Source organism: Ceratotherium simum, chromosome 2, assembly GCF_057802395.1.
Source record: "Ceratotherium simum simum isolate JZ-2026a chromosome 2, ASM5780239v1, whole genome shotgun sequence".
In the NCBI taxonomy this organism is placed as follows: Eukaryota; Metazoa; Chordata; class Mammalia; order Perissodactyla; family Rhinocerotidae; genus Ceratotherium; species Ceratotherium simum.
In genome coordinates this window covers 2,291,545-2,318,185 of record NC_141901.1, presented here as the reverse complement: position 1 = coordinate 2,318,185, position 26,641 = coordinate 2,291,545, and the positions used below count along the sequence as shown (strand labels likewise).

Below are 26,641 nucleotides of genomic sequence, written 5' to 3'. Positions count from 1 at the left end.
TGAAGGAGCCGAGCCAGAGGCGTGGGAAGGAGCCGCAGCCCCAGGCTGAGGCTGCATTCTGAAAGATTTGAACTGAAGCTACTTTTCATGAGAGAAGGACCACCTCAGAGGGCACCCCAGACTTAGCTGGGCTCTTCTTTCTGAATGTCCCCTGTTCTGAGGAGCCTGCTGCTGAGAACCAAAGAAGATAAGAGGCCAGATAAATTTCCCTCAAGCACAGCACCGGCTGGCCGGAGTCAGGCCTCTGCACCCCTACTGGCTGGCTGTGGAGTCTGGTGAGGAGCTGCTGTTCCCCTCCAGCTCACGGCTTCAGTGCTTGATGGGGCTGCCTGTTGGTAGATCAGCTTTTGCAGTGCCTAGTAGGAGCGGAGAGCCGTGGGAGGAAGTCCTGTGGCACCCAAGCCTGGGTTCACCCCAAGACTAAGGTCTTTCCTGAGTTAGAGAGGGGTAAAGCAAGAAAGAGAGAGGAAATTTCCCCTACCCCTCCTGCCTTCCCGTCATGTCCTCTAAGCCGGAGCCGAAGGACATCCACCAACTGAACGGGACTGGCCCTACTGCCTCACCCTGCTCTTCAGATGGCCCTGGGCGAGAGCCCTTGGCTGAGACCTCAGAGTTCCTGGGGCCTGATGGGGCTGGGGTAGAGGTGGTGGTGATTGAGTCTCGGGCCAATGCCAAGGGGGTTCGGGAGGAGGACGCCCTGCTGGAGAATGGGAGCCAGAGCAACGAAAGTGATGACGTCAGCACAGACCACGGCCCCACACCACCCTCCCCGCTCAAGGAGACCTCCTTTTCCATCGGGCTGCAAGTGCTGTTTCCCTTCCTCCTGGCAGGCTTTGGGACTGTGGCGGCTGGCATGGTGCTGGACATCGTGCAGGTAGGACCTGGGGAGGGCAGCTCTTGACCGTGAGCCCTGGGGCCACCTTTTCTTCCTGGGAAACTGACGCTTGGAGCTTCCTCTCCACCTCCCTGTCAGAAGTAGCTGCTGCTTCCTAGAATATGGTTTCCCTTTGGATCATGTCCTCAGTTTCTTCTTGGTCTAGTTACCGTCTACAGAAGCCTCGAGGAAGCCCAGTAGCCCTGGGGAGGTCAGGGCATTATTGCTTGACAGAAGCAGAACTAGCTTGGAAGAGGATCTTAGGCTTGGAAGAGGAGAGATGGAACAGTGTTGTTGCCTGCCATCCCTCCTGAGCATTCCTGCTGAGCCCAGCTTAGTAGGAGACATTTAGATGAGCCTCTTCCTTATGCTCACCTTTCCTTTCACTTGGGGCTTCAAGGATACCCATAGTAGAAAGCTCAGTTTCAAGTCTCCCCTCCATCCCCCTGCTGGGCAGGAATTTGTCCGGCTGCCAAGAGGGTCTCAAATAAAGTGGGATGGTTCTTAAAGGCGTTTTCTGTTGCTTATCTGCTGTAACCTTGGCACAATCTCCTTGGGGAATAGGGTTGGGTACTGATGCGTGATTTGGGGGGGTTAGCATGATAAGACCCAGAAGTGCTAATTATGTGACATAAGTGGGGACAAAATGTAACTAGGCCTGGGCAGAACTGTCTCTCCTCTTTGCTCTTTACCTGTCTTTCAGGAACCTGCCCTGGGCAAAGAGTGCTCTTTTGAGGCTACTGGGTGGAATTAAGGATAAGAACTGGCAGGATCTAGAAGTTAAGAGCCAGGGACATGCTGTGTTAGCATGTTGTAGTTTAGGACTTACCCGGAACCTTCAGGTCCCAGAGAGAGTTCAAGTCTTGTTTCCAGGTAAAGGTTTTGAAGCTCAGTAAGGCAGGCAGAGCTTCCTGAAGGTGCTGGGTTTATCTGAGCATGTATCAAATTCCTGCTGAGTGCTGGGCTCTGTCCTAGGTACTTGGAGAAATACAGAGGCCAGGGGAGATCTGGCCTTTGCCCAGTGTGTCCCTGCCCATGAGATCTCTCAGGAGGACATGGAGCTCAGCAGGCCCTCCTCTTTGCCAAGCTAACCCTACAAATGGTGCATGTGGTGATGCAGAGAGTCCTGCTGATGGGTCTCACTGTGCCTGTGCCCCAGGAAATGGAGGGTGGTTGGTTCTAGGTGTTACCTTCAGCACTGTCCCCCTGGACCCCTTCAGGAGAACCCTGCACTTTCGCTTGCTAATGAGGATGGTGTTTACGTCATGCCAGAGTGCCTTGTACTGCCTCACCTCAACTCTAACCTGTAATGTTGAGCACTGTTCCTGCGTGCGGTTTAGGAAGCCAGCCTGGAGCTGGGAAGGCGGGCTTTGGCTTCTTCCCACTAGCGGCGGCCCCTCCTCCTAGGGCAGTGAGTGGGGTCGAGGGAGGGGGAGCAGTGAGACTGGGGTAGCAGTTTCTCCACCTCTTCCATCCCTTTCCTGTGGCCTTGGTTCTCATTCTTAGAGTTTTTGAGTACTGGTTTGGTGCCTACAAAGGATTATAGAACCAAGGTCTGGTGGTAAACTGGGAAGAGTGGTTTTATTTTCTGGATAATAATAATGGTAGTGGGGAGCGTTTGCTATGCTCTTCTGTAGGGGCCATAATCATCTCCGTTTTGTAGATAGGGAATTTATGGCTTAGAGGGATTAGGTAATTTGCCGCTGGTCATCTGACTCCAGAGTTTGTGCCGTTAACCTCTTTGGCCTTCACCATGGCCATGGTTCACCAGTTGGTTAAAGACTCTGGGAGGAGTCTGCTCTCTTTGTCTTCCCCTGAAGAACAGGGTGGACTGGAATCTGGAATAATTAGAGTTATATTCTAAAGTGAACAAGAACAAAAGATCTTAGAAGGGATGGGGAGCACCCTGCCATCCCACACACTCAGAGAGTTCTAGAGCTGTAAAAGGCTTCTAACATCTTGCCCCACCCCCACCCCACCCCCATGAGCCTGAGACATCGAGAAGGCTCAGAGCAGAATACTGGAAGGCTGGCGGGGGTCAGTATTTGAGGTAGGGCACCTTTGGAGCCTGCCCAACGTGCCCACCAAGGGCCAGCATTTGCCCTTCCTGTGGCACCTAGGCTCACCCCAGAGTGAGGGTCCACTTGGTATGGATGACAATGGCTGGTTTGTCCTTGTCACCTTCCCCCAGCCTCCTTGCCACAGCTGGGCTGAAGCAGGCCCTGCAGATGGCTGCAGTGATATCATGGGAGGGGGTGGGTGCAGAAAGACCGGGACGTGGAACCACAGAGAGATCTTTATTCCACATCCAGGGGAGCAAAAGGGGTGATTGACAGTCTCAGATTCAGGAAGAGCAGAATGATTTCTAAGTCTTCACACCTGCATCCCCCTTCACAAGCTCAGACGGCCTTCAGTGGGACAGAGTCTGAGAGTGCCTGAGACTGGGACTGTCTGGAGGAGTTGGCTGTAGAGTAGTCTCAGTGTCTCAGAGCAACTCAGCAGGAGGCCGTGTTGGTGCAGATGTCTCCTTGGTTCAGGGCCCCCCATCTTTCCCCACTACTGCAGAAGACCCAGTCTCTTCCTGGAAGGCCCATTTCTGTCTCCTCTCATCTGCCCTGATCTCTACATAACATGCACAGCCAGCCTCTGCAGGGAGATAAGGGGCTGGGTAGACAGGCCAAAAGTAGGAAAAGGATAAATGGACTGTGATCTGCTCCAACTTCCGCACCATGGCATTTGGGAGGGAAAGCAAGATTGGGCCCAACGTTGGAATTGAAGGGGTTGGGGTATGGCGCCTCCATACTGCAGATGCTTTGTGCCCTGCCCCTTAGTTTGGCCCAAGGCTGCTGCAGGGCCTCTCACTCCCTTTTTCTGTCAGCCTTTTGAGGGTTGGGGGTGGCAGGAGGCGGTGTGCCAACCTTCGCTGGAATTGCCAGCGGTGTTAAGACAGGTGGGACTCCTAGGTCCTTATTTTTTACTTGCTGGAGCCACCCCTGGTGGTCTAGTGGTTAAGATCTAGCGATCTCACTGCTGTGGCCCAGGTTCGTTTCCTGGTCAGGGAACCAGACCATCCGTCTGACAGTTGTCATACTGTGGCAGCTGCGTGTTGCTGTGCCACCCATGGTGGACAGGTTTCAGCAGAGCTTCCAGACTAAGACAGACTAGGAAGAAGGACCTCGCCACCCACTTCTGAAAAAATTGACCATGAAAACCCTATGAACAGCAGGGGAGCATTGTCTGATATAGCGCCAGAAGGGTAGAGGATGGCGCGAAAGGACTGGGCAGGGTTCCCCTCTCCTGTCCACAGGGTCGCTAGGAGGTGGGATTGACTTCGTTTTAGTAAACAAAAATTCACTTGCTGAGGATCTCAAGGAAAGTAGACCTCCCCTCCCCCAAACCCCTCCTCCTCTGGCTTCTCTGCCCTGCTATATATACACAGAAGAGTCTACAGAGATGAAAGTGGATGGCAAGGGCCGGCCCTGTGGCTTGGTGGTTAAGTGCGTGCGCTGCGATGCTGGTGGCCCGGGTTCGGATCCCGGGTGCGCATCGAGGCACCACTTCTCCGTTCATCCTGAGGCCGAGTCCCGCATACAGCAACTAGAAGGATGTGCAGCTACAACATACAACTATCCACTGGGGCTTTGGGGGGAAAAAATAAAATAAATAAAATCTTTAAAAAAAAAAAAGAAAGTGGATGGCAAGCGTGGACTTGGGGAAGTGGAGTGGAAAAGAAGCATTCGTCTCGTGGCCGGCCTGCTCCCTGCTCCCATGGCTGCCTGGGCAGGAGCTCAGATTCCATCTCACTTGACCACCCCTTTCTCAAACTTTGTACAGCCCTGTATATCCAGGCGTTGCCCTGAGGCCCTTCTCCTTGGACACCTAGAGGATGCCTAGGGCGGAGTAGGGGAAGCCTCAGACCAGTGAATGCTGGACTGACTCCAGTCTGATCTCGTCCTCACCTGGAAAGGTCAACTCCAGCCCAACTTCCCAGGTTCTTCTACAGCCTGGCTTAGAGCGTCTCTCTAGGGATTTCAGTCTCCTTCATGTCTTGATTCCAACTCTTCCTGGCTGTAACTTTCTTCCCTGCTGCTACCCTTCTGGAGAGGAAGAAGGCTCAGGGCAGAACACTCAAAGGCTAGCAGGGGTCAGTATTTGAGGCCCAAGGAGGTGAGGGGTGGAAGAGGCAAGATGGAAGGACAAGAAAGAGGTCCCGGCAGGGCCACTGAGGTGCGAGACTTAGGGTGATTGCTCTGAGTGAGGATTATTTCTGAGTATGGGGGGAGCAGTCTCATTCCTCACCCCCAGAATATCAGGGACCAATGAGCCCCTGCCAAGGACAGAAAGAAAGGGAAGGGGAGCTGCATTTCTGAGAAGCGGTGAAATTGTAGATGCCCTCTCCTGCCAAGTGGGGCAGTGCTTCCGGGAGCGTGCCCTTTTCCACCCCCAGCAGAGCAGGAAGGCGTGGGTGAAGACTGCTGATGGCTCAGCTGACGGGTTTGACTTCAGGGGCAGGCCCTCCCAGCCAGGATGAACAGGATGGGCCTGAATCAGGCCAAAGGAGGGAGGAAAGACAGTCACTGTCTGCCCCTGCCACATTCTACCCACTCCTCACCTCGGGGCCACTCTGCTTCCGGGCTGGTTCCATATCACCAGCATCTCTTCCCCGAGCCTGTGCGCGTGGGTCAGGGACTCCCCCGCCTGAGCTGCATCTTTGAGAGGGTTTTGTGGGTGAAGAAAGTGCGTGTGTAGGAGCTGGCTGCTCTGACCCAAGTGCCAGCTCGGGGCTTTGCTGGACTGGAGTCAGGTAGTGTGAGGTTGCAGGCTGTATTCTGTGCGGGTTGGGAAGACTTTTGCCTAGGGGCTCTTATTGTGACTGCTTGTTCTGCTTGCCTGCCTGTCTCTCATCTTATCACTACTAAAACCGCATACCTTCTAGGTCCTTCTGCAGTTAGGAGGAGAGGGTGCCTGTGTGCTGGAGGTGGAGGAATTTGAGAGTGCTTATAGTGGCAGCCAGAGGGGCTTAGCTGAGCTTCATACATATTTTTTTTCTTAAATAATCATAAAGACAGACAATATTCCTTACAAACAATTCAGAAAATATTACTTGCATACATTTAGAGTATTTTCCAGGCCTTTTCTCTCTGCCAATACATATACATTACATACACCTACCTATAGAACTAAGCTCTTCACAGAGCTGGCGGCTTGGAAGCCCGGAGGGGCAGACGTGTTGCAGTGAGGAGGGGATATGAGGCTGTGCTCTGGGAGGAGCTTTGAAAGCCAGAGGTCAGGAACCCTCATGAAGGGAGAGGAGCCAAGGGGAATTCTTCCCCTCTCTGGAGCTGCGTGTCCAGTTTAGGCGAGGAAGGAGGAGACAAAGCAGAGTGAGGCTGGGCCTGCAGGGAGCTGGAACCCCAGTGGTATGCACCACCATCCAAGAGTCACAGTCCCTGAGCTCCTCCAGGCAGATGGGGCTCATGGAGCTGCCCTCTCTGAGGGCCCTGGGGGTGAGAAAGGATTCGTATCCCTCCAGTGTTGAGAAGGAGCTGGCTCTTCCTGTGAGTGCCTGAAAGCTCAGTAATTGTTGCTGGGGGAGGCTGGGCCTGTGGGTGGGGTTGGGGGGGTTCTCCTCCCCTCCTTGTCTTCAGAGGGCCTTCCCTAGAGAGTCCTAGGCCCCCCGCCTGTGAGGGGCCAGGCAGGAGCTCAGGTAAGAGTGTGCTGTAGCCCTAATGAAATGAGCCTTTCTCCAGAATCCTGGGAGGGACCACCCCTGCCCCCAACCCGCCCCCTCCCCACACAAAGAACTGACAGGAAAAGAGAGGTCCTTGCCTTATAGGACTCCCCAGTGTCCAGCCACTCTGGTCTCTAGCCCTGGCCCAGTCCCCTCTGATATCCTTGTTCATCTTTTTTTTTTTTTTTACTGTGGTAAAAAACACAACATAAAATTTATCATCTTAACCATTTTTAAATGTACAGTTCAGTAGTGTTAAGTATATTCACATTGTTGTGAAACAGATCTCCAGAACTTTTTCATCTTGCAAAACTGAAACTCTATACCCATCACACACTAACTCCTCTTTTCCCCCTTCCCCCAGCTCCTGATAACCACATTTCTACTTTTTATTTCTGAGTTTGACGACTCTAGGCACCTCATATAAGTGGAATCATACAGTATTTGTCTTTTTGTGACTGGCTTATTTCACTTAGTATAATATCCTTAAGGTTCATCCATATTGTAGCATGTGATAAGATTTCCTTTTTAAGGCTGAGTAATATTCCATTGTATGAATATACCACATTTTGTTTATGCATTCATCATCCATAGACACTTGGGTTGCTTGCACATTTTAGCTATTGTAAATGATGCTGCTATGAATATGGATGCACAAATATTTCTTCAAGGCCCTGCTTTCAATCCTTTTGGATATATACCCAGAAGTGACATTGCTGGATCATACGGTAGTTCTATTTTTAATTTTTTGAGGAACTGCCATACTTTTTTCCATAGCGATTGAACCATTTTACATTCTCACCAACAGTGCACACGGGTTCCAATTTCTCCACATCCTCACGAACACTTTTTATTTTCTGGGTTTTTTAATAGTAGCCCTGCTAATGGGCCTGAGGCGATATCTCATTGTGGGTTTGATTTGCAGCCTTGCTCATCCTTATCTATAGTGTCAGTGCTGGAATTGCCTTTGGAGACCGTCTGATCTGGCCCCTGAAGTGTACATTTTACAGTCGGGAGCTTGAGGCCCTTGTAATTTGTTTAAGGTCCCCCGCTGGTCTATGTGGGGAGGATCCTAGGGAGATAGCATGAGGCCCCACCCTGTCGTCCCTTAGAGGAGACCCAAGGCTCTCAGTCCAGTGCCCTTGCACATGACAGCACTTTGCCCCCCAACCATGATACCCTGATCAACCTACGTATAGCCCCCTGGCCACCTGCTCCCTCCCTGTCTCCAAACCTGAAGGCTTTCCATTCTTAAAACAAATAATGGAACCTATGTTGCCTTTGCCCCCAGAGCCAAGGAGGGAGACGCAACCCCAGCCTTTTTTGCAAGTCTTCAGTTTCAATTGCAACTCAAGTATCCTACATTGTCCCCTCTTAGCACTAAGAGTATAGTGCTCTCTGAACGTCAGTTTCCTCATTGACGGAATAGGGATAAAAATAGCCCCTACCTGAGTGGGCTGTTGATAGGATAAATGAGAAAATGCATGTAGAGCACTTAGCCCATCCTTAATAGACGTTGGCTGAAGGGATTGGTAGGAGAGCCAGGCCTGATGACCTCGGGACCGGAACTCATGTCTCCTCACTCTTCCTGCAGGGGTACCCTTGCCTCTCCTCGCTGAGAGACGGGCGAAGTTGTGTGGGGTGAGGAAGTGCAGAGGAGGAATAAAAAGGTTCTTGCAGGGCCGGACCCATGGCTTAGCAGTTAAGTGCTCGGTTCTTGCAAACTGGCACTCCGAGGTTTGAGGGCCATGGTCTTCATTCAGAGTCTGTTTAGAAGGAGAGTTGCTGTGGCTGAGGCCCAAAGCCCTTGGAGATAGAAACCAAACAAACTCTCTAATCTCCCCGGCCCAGCCCCACGGAGCCCCACTCTCCACAGCTGAGACAACACCACACAAGGCTGAGGCCACAGAGAAACCGGACTAGAGGCAAAGGGGCTGAGGACTGTGGATTGAGGGGCGATCACAACGGAGCTCTAGGGTGTAAGCCAGCCTGGGTGACTCGGCTGTGTGGGGCTCACCATTTTCTCGTCCTGGCTCCAGAAAGCAGGCAGAGGAAGTAGAGCCAGGCTAGAGTCTTCTGACTGGAAGACCCTCTATATCTGCCCTGTTCTGGGTGGCAGGCAGCGGGGCTGTGTTGTGTGAAGCACGGTGGTCTTGATTTGGTTCCAGGGTTCTTGGAGGAAAAGCGGCTGGTGTCCTCACTCCCTGCTGATTCCATTTCCTCCTCAGGCCCCTGATCCCAGACTGTCTGTTCAACCTCGATGCCAGCCCTTTGGGGCACTCAATTCCTGGATTCTGTTTTCACCTTGTAGCACTGGGAAGTCTTCCAGAAGGTGACAGAGGTCTTCATCCTCGTGCCTGCGCTGCTGGGGCTTAAGGGGAACCTGGAAATGACCCTGGCATCGAGGCTCTCCACTGCAGTGAGTGTTCTGGCTGGGACAAGTGGGGCGCACAGAGGACTCCCGGCAGCACAGAGCCAGGCTGGGAGGTCACTACAGGCCTTTCTCAACTGCCCAGGCCTGGAGTGTGGGGCTGGGGTGGGAAGGTGTAGGGAGATCCCAGGCTGGGTGTCCTGCTCCTAGGCAGGGGCTTCCTGCCCAGAGTGGTTCCTAGGCTCGGTTTCTGGATGTCCCAGCCATCCCTGGACTCTTGCCCCACCCCCTGCTTCGAAACCCGCCTCGTGACTGTTTGTGCAGCTTTGACAGGCGAGCATCATGCTGGTCCCTGCACCTGCACAGATGGGGGCCTCCTCTGATCTCTAGCCCTGCTCTGCAGCTGGGCAGGAGCAGAGCCAGGCCTTCCCAGCCCCCCTCCCATTCCCTTCCCTTTTCCTCATGGCAGCTTGCTCTTCTTTAAGGGAATAGAGGGAGGGGGGCTGCTTCTCACTCCTACCTCCCACAACCCCTTAGATCAGCCATGATGGTTCAGAGACTGAACCAGATACAGGGCCATGGGGTGGGAGGTGGGAGGCAATAAAACTCAGCAGGCCAGGGGAGCCAGGTGGCAGGGATGGCCCTGCATGGCCGTGAGTCTGGAGAAGGTAGCAGAGAGAAGTGGCAGCCAGCCTAGCCCGCCACCACGTGCCCTACTCCTGGCCTACTTCTGTGCCACCTTACTCTTTCCCATGCACTCTTGTGGCCTCAGTCCTGCACTAGCAGCTGACCTTTCCTTCCCTAGGATAGCAGGCTAGCTTCAGAGCCGGGGGTCAGGTCCTTCTCACCCATGTGGAAATGGGCTACCCAGATGAACAGGACAGAGAATGGAATCTGCCTCTGCTCAGTGGCTGTCCTGAGAGAAGGAAAGAAGAGGAGGCTGCTTGGGAGCCCCCTTCCTGGCCCCACCCGACCGCAGGAGCTCAAGGCTCTTTAGCTCCTTCCCTCCCACCCTAGCCCCCCGATCCTGCTTCACTTTCCCTAGGGGTCATGTCCTGGGCCCAGAATCTTAGGCCATATACACTGCCACCTGATCCAGGCAGGGTACTAATGGATGGAGCTTCAGACCTTTTCCAGCCTGGAGCTCCAGCCCCTTGCCCTCCCCCTCCCAGGCCAACATCGGGCACATGGACACACCCAAGGAGCTCTGGCGGATGATCACTGGGAACATGGCCCTCATCCAGGTAAAAGAGCAGGGTCCAGAGAGGGTGGAGTAAGCTTTCCCTTAGTCAGGAATCGGAGAGGCTTCAGTCAGCCCCAGCCGACTCTTGAGTGAAGCTCCAGCATCCTGCTGAGCTGGCTTCTCCCGAAGCAGCTCGAGGAGGTAACCAGGTTTCCCAGGAAAACAGCCAAGATGGGGAGGGCCCAAGCATCTCCCATGTCATTTCGTGGCTCCCAGTGGTGCGGAGGGCTTGAGTCCTCACAGATCAGACCTAGGAGCAGACTCAGGAGTGCTGGAGTATCCTTGACCACTGTTGTCCCATCTCCCCATGAGGCCACATAGGTTCCAGACAGGGAGTCTTCCCCCTTGAGTCCCAGGCGTTGTCTCTGGACTGAAGTCGTGGGCTCTGTTGAACCTCACCCCAATCCCCAGAGGAACACGCATTCAGCCAATAAAATGTCCCGGGCTCCTGCAGGGTGCACTGTCCAGTACTAGTGTCTGGTGTGAAACTAAATAAATAAATTCATCTTCCCAGCTTGGGAGGACTGGACAGTTCAGCCCAGCCTGCTTCCTGGGGCTGCTGAGGGCCAGGAAAAGGTCTGGCTAAGTGCTCAGTGACCTCAGCTACAAAGCTCTCTGTTCCCGGGGCTCTCCCCTCCTCAGGTGCAGGCCACAGTAGTGGGCTTTCTGGCATCCATCGCAGCCGTCGTCTTTGGCTGGATCCCTGATGGCCACTTCAGTATCCCACATGCCTTCCTGCTCTGTGCCAGCAGCGTGGCCACGGCCTTCATTGCCTCTCTGGTTCTGGGTAAGGAAAGGGAGTAGGGAGGCTGCGCCAGAGGTGTTGACTGGGCCTTCACCTCCAATCTCTCTTTTTGTTTGCTGATGCTCCTTGATCTCTTCTCACCCTGCCTGGCCCCCTCTTCTCCCTCCCCAGGTATGATCATGATTGGAGTTATCATTGGCTCTCGCAAGATTGGAATCAACCCAGACAATGTCGCCACGCCCATTGCTGCCAGCCTGGGCGACCTCATCACCTTGGCGCTGCTCTCAGGCATCAGCTGGGGACTCTACCTGGAGGAGGGTGAGGCTGAGGCAACAGAGTGTGACCTGGGTAGACTCCTAGGTGGGACTGGGAGAGATGGTAGTAGGTTTGCAAATATGCAAGGATTGCTTCTGTGTTCTTAACTATTTGGTTGGAACCAAGTTTGTAATAAGTCCTGACTTTAGAGAGGTGAGGCTAAGGACTTAACTTGAATTCATGCAGCCAGCAGGGGAAGTATCTGAGAAGTATATTCCTGCTTGGTCTTGTGGATTCTTGCTTCCCTTGGAGGGGTAAGGTGGGAACAGTAAAGGAAAGGAACGGAAGGCTGGAATCTGCTTACAGAATGAAGAAGGAGAGGGGAGATAGTTTCTGGGGATCAAAGCAAGAAACATAGAACCTGGTCTCTGCCCCTAGTAAGTCCAGTGCCTAGGGAGCTTTCAAGCCTGGTGTCCTCATCCACAAAATGGAAAAGGCTGGCCTTGCCTACCTCCTGGGATTACAGTGAGGATCAAATGAGGTCATATGTTTACAGACATTTAGTGTGGTATTGCTATTGATCTGTTGGAACATTTGCAGGCTGAGCCAGGAGGTGGCGGGGAGCAGGGAGCCACAGTGCTCACCTCTCTCTGATCTCTGCCTCTCTCAGATAACTGGCAGTACATCTATCCCCTTGTGTGTGTTTTCTTCGTGGCCCTGCTGCCTGTCTGGGTGGTGCTAGCCCGACGGAGCCCAGCCACAAGAGAGGTGTTGTACTCAGGCTGGGAGCCTGTCGTCATTGCCATGGCCATCAGCAGGTAGGCTCGGGCCCTTGGTTCACACCCCTACCCTCTTCCCACCCTGCCACAGACTCCCTTTTAAGCCTTGGAAAGGGACTGTGGTGCAGACCCTAGAAATGCCTTCAATAGTGTATCAATCACATGTCCTTCCATTGCAAGTGACAGAAACCATCTGAAATGGGTTTCATTGAAAAGCAGAATGCATTGGCTCAGGGAACTAAAAAGACAGCAGGGGCACAAATGATGACATCAGGGCCCCAGGATTCTCCATCTCTTGGCTGTGCTTTTCCCTGTGATGGTCTGTAGTTCCAGGTCTTACTAATTCCAGTGAGAAGAGTGAGATTCTTTCTCTCAACAGTTCCACAAAGTCCCATTATAGAATTTCATTGGTTCTCTTCTGGTCACATGGCTATCCCTGAACCAATCACTGTGGCCTTGGGGATGTGATGCTCTGGGTGAATGGGCCTAGAGCCTTGCCATCATTGGAGCAATGTCACCAGGACATTGCCTCAATGGTTTGTGAGAGACAGTTCCCTGAGGAAGAGCCCAGTGCTGTTACCAGAAGGGGAAATAAATACTGCACAGGCAGAAGAGCAGAGGTCCTCACAGGCAGGTAGCCCTGCGGGTGGCTCCTCCAGCCAACTTGAAAAGTGGGTACAGGAGGCAGCTGCCTGACCCGGCGCCACCAGCTCGCTTGGGGGCACTGTGCCAATTCAAATGTTAGGAGCAGCAGCTGGTTCTGGCAAGGGAGGCAAGGCCTGGAAGACAAAGGACTCCTGGGAGCCCCATTGCTTCCCTTCCTCCTCCAAGGCCACATGGGCCTGGGCCTGTCAACCTCGGTCCAGAACAGAACCCTTCGATGGTCTTTGTATCATTTTGTTTTTGTGTCTATGTAGTGTGGGAGGCCTCATCCTGGACAAGACTGTCTCAGACCCCAACTTTGCAGGGATGGCTGTCTTCACACCTGTGATTAATGGTGAGGTCTTGGCATCAGCTGCCACGGGGAAAGCAGAGGACAGGAGAAGAGAATTTGGGGCTTTGTGTCAGTCAGGGTTCCAGCAGGCAGGAAAATCCAGCTCAAGTAGTTCAAGACTTGAATGAAGGGGCTGCTCATAGAGGCAGGAGAAGGGTAGAAACCCAGAGATTAGCACCTATAGGAAGCCCTAGTGCTCAAGGGTCAAGGGGAGGAAACAGGAGCCCAGAGAGAGCCCTTCTCTGCCCCCAACGGGGGTAAGCCACTGCCAAAAAGCAGGGAGGGATCAGGAAACTTCTCTCTCCTCCCACTCTCTCTGATTGCCTATTGGTGCCTCCTGTTGAACAAACCTAATTAGAAGCAGCCAGCAAGGGAGCCTGGGTGACACAGTCTGTAGAAATCAGCCTCCCAGGGCTCAGAGCAAGGCTGAGAAGGGCAGGGAATAGGTTGGAGGTGAGAGGGCAAACAGAGTAACTAGCACAGTTCCTGGGAGAGGTACCAGATTCCAGAGCTCAAACCTGATACCTGAAATTGGTTACTGGCACCAGTGCATGAGCATTGGGTACCTGGGTCTGCTCAGAGCATTAGAGAGAGGCTGAGGCAAGGCAAGGCAAGGCCTTGTCCCCTCGGTTGTGTGGGACAGCGTGCACACACTGCACTGGTAGAGAAGTCAGGCTCCCTGAGTCTGCAGATCTGCCTGTGTCCTTTCCTGCATTCTCAGCCACACCAGGGGCACATGGGACTGCCGCATCTCCATAGCAGGGAGGATTGGAGGGTCTGGGAGACTCCCTGGAAAGGGGGGTGCCTTTGTCTTCCTTCTTAGTGTTTCACTCTTCTCATGGGGACTGGAGAATGGGTCATGCCCTCCCCCCATGACTAAGGTCTTATGTGTCTCTGCAGGTGTTGGGGGCAATCTGGTGGCTGTGCAGGCCAGCCGTATCTCCACCTTCCTCCACATGAATGGGATGCCAGGGGAAAACTCTGAGCAAGTCCCTCGCCGCTGCCCCAGTCCTTGTACCACCTTCTTCAGTCCTGGTAATGACAGAGTCCCAGCCTCCTGGACCCATTCCAGCCCTGGAGGGAGGGGGCCAACAATCAGTGAACTTCAGTTAAGAAACAGCTGGGGCCTGGGGACACAGGTTCTCCTTCTCTGCTGGGCTATACCGCTATTCTTGAGGGCAGAACACAGGCAGGAAGGCTGTCCTTTCCTGGGACGCCCTGGTGGGTGGAGACTATGGATGGAGAGGTAGCGAGTCAGCTGTCTGCTGCCCTGAGGTATAGCGTGGTACCTTCTGACTTTGACAGGCATGAGGCAGGTCTTCTCCTCCACTCCTCTCACACCCTTTTTCCCTGGGTTCCAGATGTGAATTCTCGCTCGGCCCGGGTCCTCTTCCTCCTCGTGGTTCCAGGACACCTGGTGTTCCTCTACACCATCAGCTGTATGCAGGGCGGGCACACCACTCTCACACTCATCTTCATCGTCTTCTACATGACAGCTGCACTGCTCCAGGTGTGCGCTGGCAGGGGCACAGGGAGGGGCCAGGGCTGCCCTGCAGGTACGACTTGGCCCGTCAGACACTCTGCCACCTCCTTCTCTGTGACTGGGTGGCTGATACACACTGGACAGGGGCTCAGGAGAACAGGCTGTGTTCCAGCAAGGTCACTAACATGCTGTGTGACTTTGGCTCAGTTGTGTTGTCCCTGAGCCTCAGTGATACATTTGTATGTATCACACAAATCCTCTCAATTTGTAAATTGAGAGGAATGGACCCGAGACCAGAGGTGGTGGTGGGGTGCTAGGCAGGTAGGCTTTGGGTACCACACCCCACTCCCCACACCCCACCCCTCCCACCCCACAGCCACAGAGCTCCACTTGGCTCTGTTTTGCATACTGGGCTTCTTTGGGAGATTTCCTTTGAATAAAAGGATTCACAGCTTGAAAAAGTGTCAAAACCACTGCACTAGATAATCTGTAGGATCCTCTCAAGCCTTGCCATTCTGTAATACTATGACACTCTCTCCCCTGTTCTATTATTACATTTTTTGCAACTTTTTATTTTGAAATAATTATATCTTCACAAGAAGTTGTAAAAAAAAAATGTAGAGAGAGATCTCATGTACTCTTCACCCAGTTTCCCCCAGTATAACATCTTGAATGGCTACAGTACAATAGCACAACCAGGAAATCGGCATTGGTACAATCCACAGAGCTTATTCAGACTGCACCCATTTTACGTGTACTCGTATGTGTGTGTGTTGTGTCTGCATGTGCGTGCACGCATGGATGAATGTTTAATTCTATGTGGTTTAGTCATACATGTAGATTCGTGTACCCACCACCACAGTCAAGATACAGAACTGTTCCATCGCCACAAGGCGCCCTCATGCTACCCCTTTAGAGCCACACTCACCCTTATTATTACGGGTTTTTTTTTTTTTTTTTTTTTTTTTTTTTTTTTTTTTTTTTTTTTTGGTGAGGAAGATCAGCCCTGAGCTAACATCCATGCCAATCCTCCTCTTTTTGCTGAGGAAGACCGGCTCTGAGCTAACATCTATTGCCAATCCTCCTCCTATTTTTCCCCAAAGCCCCAGTAGATAGTTGTATGTCGTAGTTGCACATCCTTCTAGTTGCTGTGTGTGGGACGCGGCCTCAGCATGGCCGGAGAAGCAGTGCGTCGGTGCACGCCCGGGATCCGAACCCGTGCCGCCAGCAGCGGAGCACATGCACTTAACCACTAAGCCACAGGGCCAGCCCTATTATTACGTTTTAAATTTCTATATAGATATGTTTTTTGAATAGGTTATAACAATCACATAGTTTACAATTTTTTTGTGTGTGTGTGTGAGGAGGACTAGCCCTGAGCTAACATCCGATGCCAATCCTCCCCCTTTTTTTCTCTTGAGGAAGAGTGGCCCTGAGCTAACATCCGTGCTCATCTTCCTCTACTTTATATGGTTTGCCGCCACAGCATGGCTTACCAAGCAGTGCATCGGTACGCGCCGGGATCTGAACCCACGAACCCCGGGCCGCTGAAGCAGAGCGCACACACTTAACTGCTTGCGCCACCAGGCCGGCCCCGTTTACAATTTTTTAAAGCTTCATAGTGAAACCTCAGTGAAAAGTCTTCTTTTCTGCCTGTTTCCCGGCCAGCCAGTTCTCTTCCCCACAGGCCATTGGTGCTATTTCTTGTTTATCCTTCAAGCTTATTCTGTATTTATACAAGCAAACATATCTATTTTCCTTTCTTTTTTTTTTTTTGTGAGGAGGATAAGCCCTGTGCCAACATCTGCCAATCCTCCTCTTTTTTTTTTTTGCTGAGGAAGACAGGCCCTGGGCTAACATATGTGCCCATCTTCCTCCACTTTATATGGGATGCCGCCACCACATGGCCTGCCAACCGGTGTGTCGGTGCGCATCCGGGATCCGAACCAGCCGACCCCGGGCCGCCGCAGCGGAGCACGCGCACCCAACCGCTTGTGCAAATGGGCCGGCCCCTATGTTTTTCTTTCTTTAACACAGATGTAGCATACTATACACACTGTCTACACCCTGCTTTTTTCACTTAACAGTTTAGCTTAGAGATCATTCCACATCAATACTTAAGGAGAAGAGCACCCTGATTTCCTATGCTGCATTCTATTCTATTGTATAGATGCAGCATCATTCACTGAGCCAGTCCTCTATTGATAAACGCTTACCGCTCCAGCCCCTCACCTCAACTTTAGAAAAGTGTGTGTTGGGACATCTTGGCAAGAGCTGGGCTCAGAATCACCCATGTGCAGTTTCCCCGCAGCAGTTACCCAGTCGCCACGTTCCTTGCAGATAGGGGTTAAGTGCACCTGATGGAAAGGGGAGGGAGCAGGTATACCAAGGGTCTGTGGCTGGAGCTTGTCCCTTGGGCTGTGTTGAGAAGAATAAGTCTTGGCTCCAGTACCCATTACGAACACCCTGGGGGCACTCTCACTTCTGCTCTCTTTTCTAGGCCTGTGGAGGGCCAGAGCATGGCATTGATCCCCTTTAAAGGGTCTTCCTGATCCCTCTGCCACCTCCTCCCAGCCATGTGTCCCAGGGCCTGCTCAGGAGGCTGGAATGGAGCCAGCTGCTGCTGTTCCCTTCCTGGGGCATGTTCTGAAGTCTTCCTGGCCACACTCTTTTTTTGGGACTCTTCTGCAGCTGCTGGAAAGGGCGTGAAGTTATGGGAGCTGGCCCTCATCCAGGGCCAGGGCCAGGGCCACAAGGGTACAAGGCAGCTGTGTGCAGGGCAAGGGGGAATATGAAGGCTGCTGGAACTGGAACTTCTGGCTTCCCTGGAGAGAAGACAGGAGAGCTACAAAGTTTCCCTATAAATAGGTGTCAGTTCTGGCTTCTGGATCCCCCAAGGGGCTCTGGTTCCTGCATCTGAGCCACTTGGGGCAGAATTTACATACCATAGTATTTGCAAAGTACAGTCAGGAGTAGAGCCTCCCGAATGACTGTTGGAGCTTTACCGTCAGAAACCATTTCATTCTCACCCAGGTGCAGTCATTTAGGAAGCCCCAATGTCAGGAATAGTGCAGAGCGCCTAGAAGATGCAGGCCTGCCCACTTCCTCATGGTATTCTAGATCAAGTGCATGGCCAACTGAAAAGTGCATGTGAATCTTGTTAAAATGCAGATTCTGATTCAGGAGATCCAGAGTGAGGCCTGAGATTCTGCATTTCTAACAAGTCTCAGCTGCTGTTGATGCTACTGCTCCTGGGCCCACTAGCAAGGTTCTGATCTAGATCATTCTTCTTTATCTATAGTAATGGAAGGAAAGCCAGGACACAGATAAATCAAAGCAGCAGATAATCCAAAATGTCTTTTGAATCGATATGCACTGCCTGCTTTATATTTAGTGTACTTATTCATAATTCTCTTTTGCTAGGACTAATGTTAAAATAAACCTGCATTCTTTGAGCCCACAACAGCAGAATGGAAAGGGTCAGAAGGAAGCCAGCTTGGGATAATCAACTATTACTCGGACACTTGTGCGGGCAGCAGCCTCAAACACTGTCCTTGTTCCACTCTGCTCCAAGGAGAAATCCCTGTATGAAAAGCTAACTCCAACCCCCAGCCCCCTGCCAGTCTCCTGGAAAGGCCAGCATGCTGTTGCAGGAACTGGAGTGACCCGAGAATAGGATGACCCAGAATTAGAGACAAGAGGGCTGAATTCCTGCAACAAGTAGGATTTATTAGGAAGCCCCTTGTTTGGTAACTTTGGGAGCAGAATGTAATGTTGATGTGGGTGACCCCATCTTCCTTTCTAAAGGGCTCACATCATGTCTCTCATCTGCTCAAGGTGGTAACTGTGGGGGTGGAGGAACATAGGTTGCCAGAGTGGAAAGATGAGCTGTCCCAGCGGAAGGACTGTGGATAGCCAAGCCTTGTGATGCAATGAATAGGTCCGATCACGTGGCCTCTGGCTCCCTCTGGAGAGAGGGGATGGCTACAGCCTGGGCCTTTCTGTCTCTCCAGGTGCTGATTCTCCTGTACATCGCAGACTGGATGGTGCACTGGATGTGGGGCCGGGGCCTGGACCCAGACAACTTCTCCATCCCGTACTTGACAGCTCTGGGGGACCTGCTTGGCACTGGGCTCCTTGCACTGAGCTTCCATGTCCTCTGGCTCATTGGGGACCGAGACACAGATGTCGGGGACTAGTCTGGTTACCTTCTCCCCACCCCTCTGCACTTTCTATTTGAATTTCTTCTTTTGTTCCCCTTCCCCTACCCCATTCCACATCCCACTCATTTCTAGGACTTCACTTTGATACTGAATTCTCATTATTTTCAATGGGAATTTTTATACATTGAGCCAAGTTTATATAGCAAGAATTCAGGCAGGACACATGGACTGACATAAGCAGTACAAGTAGATTTTTGAGACAATCACCAAGTGCAATTTCATGGTGGGTGCCTCCAGGTGAGGAGGATTGGGGCAGGGGTTTCCGTCTGGGATCTGGGGACATTTGGTTTAGCTTTAGCAAACTCAGTCTTGGCCCTAATGAGACACCCTTTGTGAGTGGGCTCTGGTTTTTTGGTTTTGTTTTTGTTTTCTGTTTTTTCTTTTTGGTTGAACAGAAGGATAAATGTCACTCCCCCCACACACACACATACTTTCTCTAGATATGGGCCAACTACAAAGCACTAGGCAGGAGACAGCTATTCCTGGCCCCATATAATCCTAGCCCTATTCTCTGCCCTCTGGACCTAGGCCCGTCTGCTCTCAAAAAGAATGAGGTAGACTGACTATTCAATTGTCAAGGTAAGGGTAAGGGTTGCCTGATAAACACCATCAACTCCTCTCTTTGATCTTTTTCCAATTGATTGTCATATCCAGGAAGAAATGAGCACTGGCCTGGTCTCCCTGTTGACCCATGTCCACCCGTAGGTTTGCCATGATCTACATCCTCCCTGGGCCCAGAGGACCAATTCTTTATCTCTGTTCAACCTTCGTCTCTAATTGTCTCTAAGCACCACCTTCCCCAGAGCTTGCCAGGTTGGGTTCTGAGATTAGGGACAGGAATGGGTACGTGGAGAATGGTTGGGAGGTTGAAGGCAACCAGGGGTGTTTCACTGCTGCTCTTTCTCCTGAGGACACAATCACGTGGTCACCTTAGACTCTGTCACTTCCTAAAATCACCCATTCTGTCATGCCATGGAGGCCAGTTTTCCTCTCTCTTGGCTTCTGCCCATATGCATCATTCATTCGTTCACTCATTCAGCAGATACACAGCCTCCTCAAGAGGAGCTCTCTTGCAGGCATGGTCTGAAACATTTCACTGAGCAATATTTATTGAGTGCCTGCTACGTGTTAGGTACTGTGCTCAGCACTGACTAACCAGTGGTAAGGGAAACACAGCTCTAACCTCACCTCATTCCCCAGATACAAAGGCCATGTGCCCCTTTCAATCTGGCAGAGAATGTTTCCTTGCTGTAAGTATTTGCATCTATATCACCAAGCCAGGTTCTGCCTCTAGATCTCCCTCCTGGATCCCACCTCTGTGCAATGCTAACCACAGCTAGAGCCCCCAGCCCCAGTGAACCAGTGTTCAGTTCCCTAAACCACCCTTCCTCACCTTCTCTTCCCTCCACCTCTCCTCACCAGCCACCCAAAAGAGAATTCAATACTAGTAGGCTGGACATCAACTGGCTGCTTCTACTTTTTCCGCATGGTCCCCACACATGACTCTGAACAGATCGGAAATCTGTCCACACTCACACATGTACAAATCTGGGCATTTGGATGCAGGTTTTTTCCAGCCTCTCTATCCACAGCCTCCCCCTAAACCCTCCCCGCTGTAGCCTAAAGGGCCCACCTCCAAGGGAAGGCTAGGCAGTGACCCTGTCTCTCACCAACACCATGCCTCATCCCAGAAATTTGCCCTGTACCTCCAGAGACAGTCTTTTCTCTCCCTTCATTTCCGCCCAGGCCACCTTCTGAAGTCTAGAACCTTAGAACTGGAAGGAATCATAAAGGTTATCTAGTTGGAGTTATGTCCAACAGGGTTAATTAACACCAGCCTGGGCTTGCTTCTGCTCCTCCCTCAGGCCTTCTTTCATCTTGTCCTCCACCTCCAGACTCATTTGCACACAGACTCTTTTAATCAGGCACCAAAACCAACTCCTCTGCCCCCGAGCCTGTGCCCTGTGATCTCCAGTCACCCCTGCCTCAGTCACTCACTCCTTCCTCACCTCTGGAGTTCAGCTAGGCTGCCCTGGAGGACTGTGGAGCATCCTCCTTTGCCAAAAATGCAGGAAGGTAGGTGTGCCCCAAGCCCTGAGTGTGTGAGCAGAGGGAGGAGTGTGGGGTGAGAGGGAAAGAAAATGAAGTTGACTTTCACGAAGATTCGTTCCTTTTCCCAATTGCACAAACTGCATGTACTTTTGGCCTGGCTGCAAGGAGGGACATTGGTTTACTCTTGTATCCTTAAAAAGTTACAGAACTGTGTCTTAAGAGAATTATTTATAGTTACTGTAACTGAATTGACAAATGTCAACATAACTGATAAATTATATTTGGTAAAATAAAGAGGACGTTTATTTAGGTGGTTGGTGGTTCCTGTATCTCATCAGAAAGCAACTGCAGCTTCTGTTTGTAGTCCCCCCTCCTCGCTCAGAGGTGGAAGTCTGACAAGAAAGGAAACATCTCTTAAATACAGAGATGTGCGATAGGAACACACATCAGTCATTTATTGAGAAACAATCAGTGGTGCCCCGGGATATACTCCAGAAACCAATCAGAGTCCCTGCTCTCCACACTGACTCAGCCTCGGTTGGGGTAGTGTGCTAAGGGGTACAAGCACCCATGGGTTAAGATTCCTTCCCCACAGAGGCTTACAATCTGGTTGGGTCTAAATAAGAACAGCTCTTATTTGTTGAGTACTCACTATGTGCCTTCACTGTGCTCAACCTTGTAAGCCCTTAGAAATTTACAGTTGACTGCAAAGGGTTTGGAGTCAGTCAGGCCTGGATTCAAATCCCAGCTCTTCTGCTTGTATTTGTGTGACCTTGGGCAAATCATTTACCTTCTCTGAGCTTCAGTTTCCTCATCTGTACTATACCTATTTCCTAGGATCGTTAGGAGACTTCAGTGAGATAATGCACATAAAGCACTAAGCACTGTGCCTAGCTCATACTAAACCCAAAAATACTAGTCAATATTAAAGTGAGGGGGACATAGGCCAATGACTAGGCAATGTCAATACACTGACCATGGGGTAGGGTAAATCAAGGGTGGCTATGGGAGCAGATGGAAAGGACACCTAACCAAGTCTTGAGGGTCAGGGAAGTCTTCTTGGAGGAAGCCAAGAAGAATAGGAGTTAGGAGAAAGAGCCATCCTGTAGAGGGAACGATAAGCAGGGAAGTGAGCCTGGTTTTTGGGAACTACAAATAGTTTCACATGACTGGAGTTTGGAGGACAGAGAATGACAACATGACCTTATGAGATACAGACACACGTTTGTGACAAAGCAATTTTTCTGAGAGGCGGATATGTAAGGGCAGAGTCACAGTGCAGCCCCACCCAGGTCTGTCTGACTCTAAAGGCTATGGTGGGAACCACTGCCCACCCAGATGTCCCCCACAGGATGCGTGATAATATCATATAGCATATACTGAATGCTAAGCATTACTCATCTCAGTAATCAACCTTTCTTTTTCAGCTCTACTGAGGTATAATTGACAAATAAAATTGTAAGATATTTAAAGTGTACAATGTCATGATTTGATATATGTATACGTTGTAAAAAAAATTCCCCCTATTGAGTAACATATCTATCACTTGACATATTTACCTCTTTTTTTTTTTTTTATAGAACATTTAAGAAATCAGGCTCACAACAGACTCGAACTCTAGGACTGACTCATCAAAACAGCAATGTTAATAAGGCTATTAAGGGTTAGTGGAAAGAGGACAATTGCTTGTTAATTATTATTTGTGTAATGTTTTAATATGTAGTATATTATACTATACAGTATACTTTTAAATAATAATAGCCTCATTTACAACTTCAATATTATCTCTAATAACTCTGCAGAATAGATATTATCACTATATTACGAGGGAGAAACTGAGGCTCAGAGGGGTGAAATGTCTTGCCCAAGGTCATGTATCCACACCCAGGTTTCTCTCAGCCCAGTGCCTTCCCACCGTGCCTGGAGCCAGATAAAGCCCCTGGCCCAGGTGCCACTGTATAGAGAACACAGAAACATCACCGACATGATCCGAAATACTGTGCCTGTTATCTCTGTTTTGCTCATGAGACACCTTACATTACTGCAAAATGTTAATTGTCTACCAAAATAGACAATAGCTTCCAGTGGACATTTTAAAACATGCATCCCAGGCGCCAGCCTATCTCGGATGATATTTTTGCAACATAATTATAGGCATCACCACCAACCCTGAGATCAGCCAGCCGACAGTCTCCTCAAGTTCACTGTCTCCTTCAGCTAAAATTCAGAAACTGAATAAAGCATAGGATAGTGCTGTTTACTGCACTATACTGTAATTTATTACATTATCTAAATATAAAATCTTTTAATATGGCTCCCAAGAAAATATCTGGCTTGGAAAATTTTAAAAAAACTAGAAAGCAAACAGAAATTGCAGAAAAGTGAGGACAGTTTGGCCACAAAAGAATTTTTAAACATAATTTGAAAGATTTTTATGGCTACATTCATGTTTAGTTAAGTGTGAATAGCTATTGTCTAGCTATTCACCAATAGCTACTGTCTAGCTATTGGTGATTTTTTTAAAAAGTTAAATGAAAATAATTCCAAATAAGTTTAAATATTATGTCATATTCAGTGCATGGTATAAATTCCTTATTTTAAACATTATAGAAATTACTTTCTCTGAGCTCCTATCAAAGAAATGTTGAACAAGTAGATTGAGAACCTTGCTATAAGGCAGCTCCAATCTGTGGCCTGCCTGGGACGCCCACATGTTGATCTGTCCTGGACTCTGCCAAAGACCATCACGTCTGTGACTTTCAAGTTACCTGAGTTGTTGACTACTTCACAAATTATTCAGAAATGAAGTATTTGGGTTTTAGGATTTAGAAATCCGCAGGAAAAGAAACTAAAGCTTTAACAGAATAAATGACCTGCCCTAGTTGTCAAATATGGAATATTAACTAAGATCTCCTGATTGCCAGGCCAAAACCTAACCTCCTTTGATACAGGTTCAGGAAGGCAGGGTCGGGGGGTAGGGAAGATGTCACCATTGCCTGAAGCTCTCGGAGGGAACCACTCCCAAGCCAGGAGCTCGGCCACTGATCCTTCTCCCTCTTGACTTCGCATGCTCTGGAGGACAGAACAAGGCTGCTGATCCTTCTCCCTCGTGACTCACATGCTCTGGAGGACAGAAGGATGCATCATGTGCCCACCTATGCTATGTTCCAGATCTCTTGCTTTAGCATCTAGGTTCTTTTTCCTGTATCAGAGTCAAAGTTGGCAGCCAGAATCCTCGGGGATTGTCCCCAGGGCATCACTAGAATTCTCCTCCTCCTCCAACCAGGCCTGAAGCCCAGGCTGCACTCTCCAATCACGGCAGATGCTTCTTTTTTGACCTCAATAAGTGAGAGTCCTCATGGCCGCTTTCAGAATGAAGAAACTCTTAGAAAACATGTTGAGGATGCTATACTCTTCTAGGAAGTCTCCCTAGTCTCCTCACACAGCTTAATTTTTAAAATGATAACAATTAAGCACAAGCTTTAGAGGTAGACAGACATAGGTTTGAATCCCAGCTGTCTCAGCTGCTGGCCGTAATTAGCCTCTTTTGATCCCCAGTTGTCCCATCTACAGATTGGGACAATAATTCCTTCTTTACGGGGCTCTTGGGCACACAGACAATTCAATAAACAGAAGATTTTATTATTATTATTTAATGTTGATTGAATTGGTGATAGCAAAGGGAGAAAAGAAATAATCAGAATATAGAGTTTGGGATGATATGAAGGAATTAATGAATCAAGAAGTTAACAGACCCGAACTCACCCTGGATTTTACTCTGGTGATGTGGGTGCAGCTGAAGTTGGACAAAGCTGTGCAGTGAGGAGCAGTGGCATCACAGATAGGTCTCTGTTGAGTGAATGTACTCTAACTCTGAGCCCAGCTTCATCCTCAGAGGCTCAGAAACTCAATCCCATCCAGAAATCATCTCAGGGAGGCTGGCTTGGACCCACAAACTCACAGAGGCCTGTGCATAAGACCAGATGGTCAGTGGGCCCGACAGACATGTCGCCTGACCAGCACATTCACTCCCTAGAAGCAAGCTATACAGGAATGTGGGTCATCTGAAGGTACCTACAGAGTCTGGAATCCTAACAGAGAAATTAGTTTTATAACTCGAAAATACAATGGCATCAGGTCTTGTTAGTTGCACGAGTCTCCACAATAGGGATACCTGACAGAAAGCCACATATTCCCTTAAAACTCTGGTCTCTGCCAGTGTTCTCCTCAGTGTCTCCTTTCTTTGCCTCTAAGGCTGACCAACTTCCCTTCAGATCAACGCCTTCCTTCCTTAGACATGTTTATACCTTTGGTCAGTCTAGTCTCCTGCCTGGGAACTTCTCATCACACATTGATTTTAGAGTTTAAGTCTGAGAGGGCTAGAAAGACAATGATATTTCCAAGTTCCTGATGGAGTGGCGGGGGTTGTTGGTGGGTAACTAAGGATGGCCTACAGGTACAATAATCTCTGCCTTCCTCACCTCTTACAGAGTTAAAAGGACATAGAAAATTAGAATCACCTTTTTTTTTTTTTAAAGATTTTATTTATTTATTTATTTTTCCCCCAAAGCCCCAGTGGATAGTTGTATGTCATAGCTGCACATCCTTCTAGTTGCTGTATGTGGGACGCGGCCTCAGCATGGCCAGAGAAGCGGTGCGTCGGTGCACGCCCGGGATCTGAACCCCGGGCCGCCAGCAGCGGAGCGCACGCACTTAACCGCTAAGCCACAGGGCCGGCCCCAGAATCACCTTTGTTGGAAAGGAACGCCTTCATCTTACAGACGTGACTTGCCTAGCGCCACATTGACAGGTGGGACCACACACTCCGTTCTTTAAACCAAAATTTCCCCTCTAGCTTCCGTGCCTTTCCTGTCTTCTTTCCCTGGTCCTTATTTGGGGTGGAATGGAGGGTATCCACAGAGGCAAATGTGGCAACAAAAGCAGCAAAAACTAGAGTTTGATGTCTTCCCTCGATACTCGCAGGCTCAAAGCTAGCCCCACACTCTGGGGCACAAGCCTGCAGAGGAATGATTGGCAAGTTGCTCTTTGAGCCTGCCAGCCTCTCTCTCTAGAGGATTTCGTAGGGCATCTTGCTGTGGAGACTTCCTGCTGAATGCTTAGCTGGGTCACATGCATCTCACCAAACTCCTGTGCCCAAAGCAATCACCAAAAAGTTATGATTATTTAAATAAGTCTGGAGTTTGGTGCTGAGGGACAGCTGTAGGCCCCTGTCCTCACCCTTCTCTGGGTCCATCCCTCTTTGTGCTGCTGGGCCACTTGCTGTGTCACTGCAGTCTCCATTTCAGGTTACAAAGCATTTTTCCACTCTGTTCCTAACACAGTGCTGGAGGCTCTGGAGATCATCTAAACTCTTTCTCTTCTATTTGAAGTCAAGCTCCCAAGCACTAAGGAAATTGCCTGGTGCTGGGTCACTTCTTTAATAAATATTTATTGAATTCATACCGTAGGCATCACCAACAGCCACCTGAAATTAGTGACATAATAAGATGTACACCACATCCTCTATTTAGGGCTCTTACCAAAAACGTTTATCCAGAATCTAATCTTGAGAAAACAATCAGACAATCCAGAATGTGGGAGTATCTATAAGACAACTGTCCTGGACTCTTTAAAAAGAAAGTCAATGTTATGAAAAGCAAAAAAAGGCAGAAGATTGTTATAGACTGATGCCATCCAATAGGACTGTCTGTGATCATGAAAATAGTCCAGTATAGCAGCCACTACCCACATGTGGCAATTGAGCACTTGAAATGTGGCCAGTGTGACTGACGAACTGATTTTTATTTAATTTTAATTAATTTAAATGTAAATAACCACATATGGCTACTGGCTCCTGTATTGGACACAGCATAGTTCTACATTTAAAAAGA

The 26,641-nt window shown here is 50.1% G+C and overlaps 1 protein-coding gene across 1 annotated transcript; it reads left to right on the top strand.

Moving 5' to 3' along the window:
* SLC41A1 (solute carrier family 41 member 1) lies at positions 1-21,059 on the top strand. The gene is made up of 10 exons (XM_004425110.3): positions 1-874; positions 8,917-9,024; positions 10,149-10,220; positions 10,862-11,006; positions 11,136-11,282; positions 11,890-12,037; positions 12,916-12,995; positions 13,893-14,027; positions 14,354-14,502; positions 18,489-21,059. The coding sequence occupies exons 1-10, from the start codon at positions 500-502 to the stop codon at positions 18,672-18,674; spliced, it is 1,545 nt and encodes a 514-aa protein (XP_004425167.1). The 5' UTR covers positions 1-499; the 3' UTR covers positions 18,675-21,059.
* The last annotated feature ends 5,582 nt before the right edge of the window (positions 21,060-26,641 follow it).